General features: G+C 38.9%; 1 protein-coding gene across 1 annotated transcript; it reads left to right on the top strand.

Annotated features, from left to right (window-relative positions):
- The first annotated feature begins 2000 nt into the window (after window positions 1-2000).
- LOC117336005 (60S ribosomal protein L15-like) lies at window positions 2001-5612 on the top strand. Its single transcript, XM_033896317.1, has 4 exons — window positions 2001-2114; window positions 3429-3622; window positions 4491-4627; window positions 5191-5612. The coding sequence occupies exons 2-4, from the start codon at window positions 3451-3453 to the stop codon at window positions 5494-5496; spliced, it is 615 nt and encodes a 204-aa protein (XP_033752208.1). The 5' UTR covers window positions 2001-2114; window positions 3429-3450; the 3' UTR covers window positions 5497-5612.
- Window positions 5613-8481: the final 2869 nt, after the last annotated feature.

Here is an 8481-nt window from a genome sequence, read left to right as displayed (position 1 = left end):
TATTAACTTGAATATTTCGTGCTGATTGTTACTATATCACGAACATTTTATGTAGAAATTTTAAGAATGCCAAATTAACTTCTATAGATTGACTGAGGAACAATCTCACAACACCATTACGATATGGGTGTAGAGGTTAAGGATCAATCTCACAACACCATTACGATATGGGTGTAGAGGTTGAGGATCAATCTCACAACACCATTACGATATGGATGTAGAGGTTAAGGATCAATCTCACAACACCATTACGATATGGATGTAGAGGTTGAGGATCAATCTCACAACACCATTACGATATGGATGTAGAGGTTGAGGATCAATCTCACAACACCATTACGATATGGATGTAGAGGTTGAGGATCAATCTCACAACACCATTACGATATGGATGTAGAGGTTGAGGATCAATCTCACAACACCATTACGATATGGATGTAGAGGTTGAGGATCAATCTCACAACACCATTACGATATGGGTGTAGAGGTTAAGTATCACTCTCACAACACCATTACGATATGGGTGTAGAGGTTAAGGATCAATCTCACAACACCATTACGATATGGGTGTAGAGGTTAAGGAACAATCTCACAACACCATTACGATATGGATGTAGAGGTTGAGGATCAATCTCACAACACCATTACGATATGGATGTAGAGGTTGAGGATCAATCTCACAACACCATTACGATATGGATGTAGAGGATAAGTATCAATCTCACAACACCATTACGATATGGATGTAGAGGTTGAGGATCAATCTCACAACACCATTACGATATGGGTGTAGAGGTTGAGGATCAATCTCACCACACGATATGGATGTAGAGGTTAAGGAACAATCTCACAACACCATTACGATATGGGTGTAGAGGTTAAGTATCACTCTCACAACACCATTACGATATGGGTGTAGAGGTTGAGGATCAATCTCACAACACCATTACGATATGGATGTAGAGGTTGAGGATCAATCTCACAACACCATTACGATATGGATGTAGAGGTTGAGGATCAATCTCACAACACCATTACGATATGGATGTAGAGGTTGAGGATCAATCTCACAATACCATTACGATATGGATGTAGAGGTTGAGGATCAATCTCACAACACCATTACGATATGGATGTAGAGGTTGAGGATCAATCTCACAACACCATTACGATATGGATGTAGAGGTTGAGGATCAATCTCACAACACCATTACGATATGGGTGTAGAGGTTAAGGAACAATCTCACAACACCATTACGATATGGATGCAGAGGTAATTGTGTCCGTTGCATTTTCTAACTTATCAAAGATCTTTTGGCACTATCACGTTCAAGTCAGAATTTAATGGGTACAGTTCATATCAATTAAATAAATTAAATTATATCAGCTCATATGTAAGTAACCCCAAGATTTATAACTCGTGCAAATCAGTTTATTTCAAACTTTCCGTCCTTTTCGGTCGGTATTCTTTATTTTTCTTTTTTCTTTTTTCCTTTTTTTTTTAAATTAATTTTTCTGTTATTCTGTCTTTTCGTAATTCAGTGTTGTTTTATTTATTTATTGTATCTTATAATTCCGTAGTACTTTTCGTAATTCAGTGTTGTTTTATTTATTTATTGTATCTTATTATTCCGTAGTACTTCTCGTAATACAGTGTTGTTTTATTTATTTATTGTATCTTATTATTCCGTAATACTTCTCGTAATACCGTGTTATTTGCTTTTGTGAGCAGATACTGATTGTTACGTCATTAGTTTGCGGGAGAAAAAAATTACGTCTTTTTTCAGAAATTCATGACGTTATTCTCACAACCAAATGCCGTAACAATTAGCACTGCTCACAAGAGCAGATATCCAGTCTACATTACGAAAAAAAGGACTAGAAGAATTATGTTTTTTGCGCAACGATTGGTCAAAGCAGAGACTTGTATATCACAGAGACTGGCAACAGTCTATATATCTTACCAAATATCAGCTATGCCCGGAAGTATCAGAGACGTACATTGTCTGGGCTTAATAAATGGACATAAGCAAGTCTATCTATATCCAAGTAATCTCGCAACCTCTCGCGACGAACGAGATCCTTTTCACCGGCACCGCCATTGCAATCAGAAGGTACATTGAACTGGCGTTGTGTATCTGCGGGCATCCGCTTTGCTTAGCGTTATATTCTATCCATATAATGACAAAATGATCTTGATTTAACACTTCTGTCATGTAGACATATTATAAAGCAGTTGATTAATTACAAATGGCATATTTTTAGTTTTATATTCAACCACAGCATGGGTGTTGAGAGTTGTAGGACCTAATATAGGTGTTCCACGTTGATAACGAAACATTATTGACTGAAAACTTCTAAAGTTGGTTGTATTATATCTGATACTAATGTCTGCTATACATCTGGTGCACGTTAAAGTTGGAGTCACACACATTTGTACTAAGATCTGGACAGGAGCTCGTTGATCCACGGGGCATGTCTATTTTATAAGACTTACCCCTTTGATTGATCAGCAAAAATAGGCCTAATGTACTTCGAGTACAATACGCCACCACCAGACCCAACTTTTTGGCAGACAGTTGTCTGGTAAAAGATAACAGTTACCAGTCACTTGAATAGGGCATATATCGGAATGTTCAATCTGAATCATGCCCCTGTGAAATGGGTGTACAGTCGGAGGAATGTGGCCTTCCACAGGGACTTCGTAGAAATTTCCAACCCAGTCATTATATATAATAGGTATCATTATGTAACGAGGGTTGTAACTCCTTAGAAGAGAAGGCTAGGAAGACTAATTACTGTCCACCAGGATTGTCTGAGGTGCACATGCTTATATAGCAAATTGTCTAGGGCAAATATACAAAAGTGTTTTAAATATGCCCTACCTAAACATCATAACGATGCCTCTGCTGTATGAAAATTGGGTTAAAATCAACAAGCAACAAGCATTTTTGACTTGCACTAGCATGTTCACATTCCTTTCCAATTATGATGCCCAACTAGTTGAATTAGATAGATAATTGTTCCTTTTCCCTGTCCACTCGAACCTATCCCATTTCGCCTCGCTAGGCCTAATCAGTTGATCATGAGTCGCTTCCAGACTGGATCTAGTTCACACTCGAAAATCCCTCGGAAAATCCAGGACAGCATATTACCCATTATTGAAGAATTATCTACTACCAATTTAACCCAAGGTGATCCTTGTAGCTGAATAGTTTTAGTACAAATACTTGTATACACCACAGTCATTCATTTGAATTTTGATTTTTTCAGCTGAAATTATGCTGCTTTGTAAGAGCAGAACTTTTACTTTCCCCAGGTGTGTACTTGCCTCTTGCATATTAATGAGACCAAAAACTGTTTGTCCGGTGGTTTAGGGCAAGCAATTCATACATTTGATATATTAAAAATGTTTGTTATATTAACAGGTAAGGATTCAACGCTACCATCATGGGTGCTTACAAGTACATTCAGGAGTTATACAGGAAGAAGCAAACTGATGTCATGAGGTTTCTTCTCCGAGTGAGGTGCTGGCAATACCGTCAGTTGTCTGCTATCCATAGGGCCACCCGTCCCACTCGACCAGACAAGGCCAGGAGGCTGGGATACAGAGCTAAACAAGGTCATTATATTTCTGGATAAAATTAAAATTTATATGGTCAAATTCCAGCCAGATGGAGAATAACCTGTTAAAGAGGCTTGCCCGCAGAGAGATCAGAAAAATTGGCTAATAGAAAAAGTTTTTTACACATGACAGATTGTTGGAATTGTTGAGTTTTTCATTTTATTTTCTTTATAAAACGCTGAAAAGTGATATTAAAACCTCATTTTTTAATATTATTTATTTAATCGCAACCCGCAATAAGTCCCCGCTATAAAGTGGAGTCTAATTTGACTGACACATCAAAGAAACAAGCACGTGCACAGTGCCGCACAGTGATAACTTCAAAGGCAGTGGCGATTTACAAAGAAGATTTGCCGTTATATTCCATACATTTCCCTCTCGGGTTGAGTTTTAAAACGTCTTTTAAATACATATTCTGTAATTGTTTTCAAGAAATAAAGTCGGAAAGCCTCTAATTTTGTCACATAGAAACGTGTACTGAAGTTTATTTAGTGATCGGAGATGTACCGGTCCGTCTGCGGGTAAGCCTCTTTAAATGAATGCCACTGACCTACTTTCAAGGTCAGAGGGTTAACTATGTCTTTAATAAAAACAACTTCTCTCAATTGATAACCAGAGGCTCAGTGTCATGATATAGAGCTAGAAGCATAATAGATTGGATTTTCAAATGGAATCTCGGTTGCATTGCTTGAAATGACTTGACAAATAAAATTTTACTATTTAATAAAATAAAGGTACCCAGTTTCAATATTACCAAGGTCCAACTTAATACTTATCCGACTATCGATATTCTTTCACAGTAGGCAATTATCTTATCTAAAACATTTTCTTTCTGAATATTATCAGTAAAATATTTTGTTTGCAGGTTACGTTATCTACAGGGTCCGAGTTCGTCGTGGTGGACGCAAACGCCCCGTTGCCAAGGGATGTACCTATGGTAAACCAAAGACCCATGGAGTAAATCAGCTGAAGTTCCAACGGTCCCACAGGTCTATTGCAGAGGTATGTTGAAATAGTTGAAGTGGATAATATGTGATATGTTGTGTCCCTGCCATGACAGAGGGGGGGGGGTATATAGATGGAGAAGGGCATAATATTTTATATCCCTGCCATGAAGGGGGGGGGGGATATAGTTGCTCATGTAAGGGTGTCTAGTGGCAGCAGAGGCGTTTATGGCTTAGACGTCCTCTAGTTTTAAAAAATACTGACCAGAAGAAGATTCCTGTGATGTAAGTGATCATTTGCATGTGAAAGTTGTTTTTAAGATTTTATCATTCTCAAATAGATTTCGTGTCATGTTTAAGATGATGTATTTGTAAGAATTAACGAGAAATGTCACATTCAGATGATGTAATCGTTATTGTAGTTGAAAACTATTTCTCTCAACAGTAAGTTTGGTTAAATTTTGCAAGAGTTACCTACCTTTAATTATATGGTTTTAGATATATAAATAATACCTCTATTCCTTAAAATATAATGAAATTGTTAAAATCAATTTAACATTCACAATACTAGAAGATTCTCATAAAACATTTTATGCAAGTATTTTGTTGTTTGATTTGCAGGAACGTGTTGGTCGCAAGTGTGGAGCACTACGAGTCCTTAACTCCTACTGGGTAGCCCAGGATTCCAGCTACAAATTTTTTGAAGTTATCCTTGTAGATACCTTCCATAAGGCTATCCGCAGAGACCCAAAAATACAATGGATCTGCAAGGCTGTCCACAAACACAGGGAGCTTCGTGGTCTTACTTCTGCTGGAAAGAGCTCACGTGGCCTTGGAAAGGGTCATGGATTCCACAAAACTACAGGAGGTTCTCGCAGGGCAAACTGGAAGAAGGGCAATTCTCTCAGTCTCCGCAGAAAGCGTTAAAAATAATGCTTTCATATTTTTTCTTTTTTTTTTTACAATTGCTCAGTTAGAAATAGTTGAGCAACTGCCCTGTGCAGATCTAAAAATACTTTAATGGAATAAACAGCAGAAGGAAATCTTGTCTTCGAGTTATATTTCACAGTGTTCTCAATGTAGTATTAGCACTTAGAGAGGGACGTTTGGGCTCATAGTGTTAAAGAAATGGGTGCCATTTGAAAGGAAAAGGGGCCTCTGAAAAGTTTAACATCTAAACCATAAAACAACTATGAAAAATACTAGAACCTATTTAACAAATGGAAATACTATATTTATTCACCACAACTTGAGGCATATTGATTGACCTCGATGATGGTATCATGGTTAATGTTACAAGAAATATCTGGCCTGATAAATCGCGCACCACATTAGTAAATTTAGTTTGGTGCTAATGAAGTTATGCATTTGACATGGTTAATGTTGCAAGAAATATCTGGCCTGATAAATTGCGCACCACATTAGTAAATTTAGTTTGGTGCTAATGAAGTTATGCATTTGACATGAATCTGGTTGGGTTCAAATAAAAGGAACCCATTAAAGTTCTGATTTTAAACCTTAAAAAATTGCGTTTGGGGAAGCGCATGATATTTTTAGGTCATCTGACCCAAAGGGTCAGGATGACCTATAGCCATCGTGTTTCGTCCGTCGTCGTCCGCCGTCCGTAAACTTTTCACATTTCAATCTTCTTCTCAAGTTCCACCAGTGGGATTAAGCTGAAAATTGCCAGGAATGATCCTGAGATGGTCCTGACCAAGTGTTGTTATTTTTTGGGTTGGTCCGAAATCCAAGATGGCCGCCATCTTGAAAAAACATTTTAAACTTCTTCTCAAGTTCCACTAGTGCTGTTGGACTGAAACTTGCCTGAAATGATCCTGAGATGATCCCGACCAAGTGTTGTTATTTTTCTGGGCGCTCCGAAATCCAAGATGGCCACCATAGCCGCCATCTTGAAAAACACATTTTAAACTTCTTCTCAAGTTCCACCAGTGCTATTGAGCTGAAACTTACCTGAAATGATCCTGATATGATCCCGACCAAGTGTTGTTATTTTTCGGGTCAGTCCGAAATCCAAGATGGCCGCCATAGCCGCCATCTTGAAAAACACGTTTTAAACTTCTTCTCAAGTTCAACCAGTGCTGTTGGGCTGAAACTTGCCAGAAATGATCCTGAGATGATCCTGACAAAGTGTTGTTATTTTCCAGGTCGGTCCGAATTCCAAGATGGCCGCCATAGCCGCCATCTTGAAAAACACATTTTAAACTTCTTCTCAAGTTCCACCAGTGCTATTGAGCTGAAACTTGCCTGAAATGATCCTGATATGATCCCGACCAAGTGTTGTTATTTTTTGGGTCGGTCCGAAATCCAAGATGGCCGCCATAGCCGCCATCTTATAAAAAACATTTTAAACTTCTTCTCAAGTTCCACTAGAGCTGGAAATGGGTGAGGATGTCGAGGAAGGCGAGCCAACATAGTGTTGTTATTTTTTTGGCGTCGTAAAAACTATGACATTGCAGCAATATGGCGGCCATTTTGTAACATGATTGCGCAATCATGGTTTTCCTGAACAACACCTATTTCAAACTTCTTCTCAAATTCCCCCAGTGGTATTCAGCCCTAACTTACCAGAAATAACCCTGAGATGGTCCTTACCAAGTGTTATTATTTATCGGGTCGGCCAGAAATCCAAGATGACCGCCATGGCAGCCATCTTAAAAAACACATTTTAAGCTTCTTCTCCAGTTCCACTGGTGCCATTGAGCTTGAAATTGGTGAGGATGTTAAGAAAGGAGGGCCAACATAGTGTTGTTATTTTTTCGGCCTCGTAAAAACTTTGAAATGGCAGCCATGGCGGCCATTTTGTAACATGATTGCGCAATCATGGTTTTCCTGAACAATGCCTATTTCAAACTTCTTCTCAAATTCCACCGGTAGGATTCAGCTCTAACTTACCAGAAATTATCCTTAGATGGTCTAGACCAAGTGTTGTTATTTATTGGGTCGGTCAGAAATCCAAGATGGCCACCATGGCCAACAGTGCTACTATATACATGCTACAGAGAATGCATACTACAATAATATAAGGGTTTTAATTTAGAGTCAGATGACCGTTAAGGCCCCTGGGCCTCTTGTTATTTGAATTTTACAACTCTTGTTCACACCTTTTGTAGTTGTTTGCGGAAACTCCCAAGAATATGAAAGTAATGATGTCGGAAGTATTCTACTTTCATTTTTAGCTCGCCTGGACCGAAGGTTGGTTTAGCTTTTGCATGGCGCAGGGTCTGTCAACATTTGCTTCAAATTGCCACTAGTCAAAAGTTATTGGATTTTGACCAAATTTGGTCTGAAACATACTTTGCGGAAGGGGATCAGATTTTGCATAAATGGTGACTTGACCCCCAAGGAGCAGGGACTACTTGTCATCAAGTTATCAATGGATTTGAACCCAATTTAGTCGGAAATATCCTTTGGGGAAGGAGAACAGATCGTGTATAAATAGTGACTGGCCCTATAGGGGAAATTGAGATAATGCCTTTAAATCGCTACTAGTCATAAAGTTATGAATGGATTTAAACCCAGTTGGTCGGAAACATCCTTGGGGGAAGGGGAGCAGATTTTGCATAAATGGGTTACTGACCCCGTGGGGCCCAATAGGGGAAATAGAGGCAATTCCTTTAAATCGCTACTTGTCATAAAGTTATGAATGGATTTTGACCAAATTTGGTCAGAAATATCCTGGGGGGGGGGGGGGGGGGGGGGACAGATCAATTCTGCATAAAGGGTGACTCTGACCCGTAAGGGGCCGGAGGGGTGGGTCCCAATAGGGGAAATAGAGGAAATTCCTTTAAATCACCACTAGTCATAAAGTTACGAATGGAATTGAACCCAATTTGGTCGGAAACATCCTTGGGGGATGGGGAACAGATTTTGCATGGATGGTGACTCCGACCC

Source organism: Pecten maximus, chromosome 10, assembly GCF_902652985.1.
Source record: "Pecten maximus chromosome 10, xPecMax1.1, whole genome shotgun sequence".
NCBI classification, from domain to species: Eukaryota; Metazoa; Mollusca; class Bivalvia; order Pectinida; family Pectinidae; genus Pecten; species Pecten maximus.
Note: the sequence above shows the minus strand (reverse complement) of the source record. Positions and strands in the feature narration are given on the sequence as shown.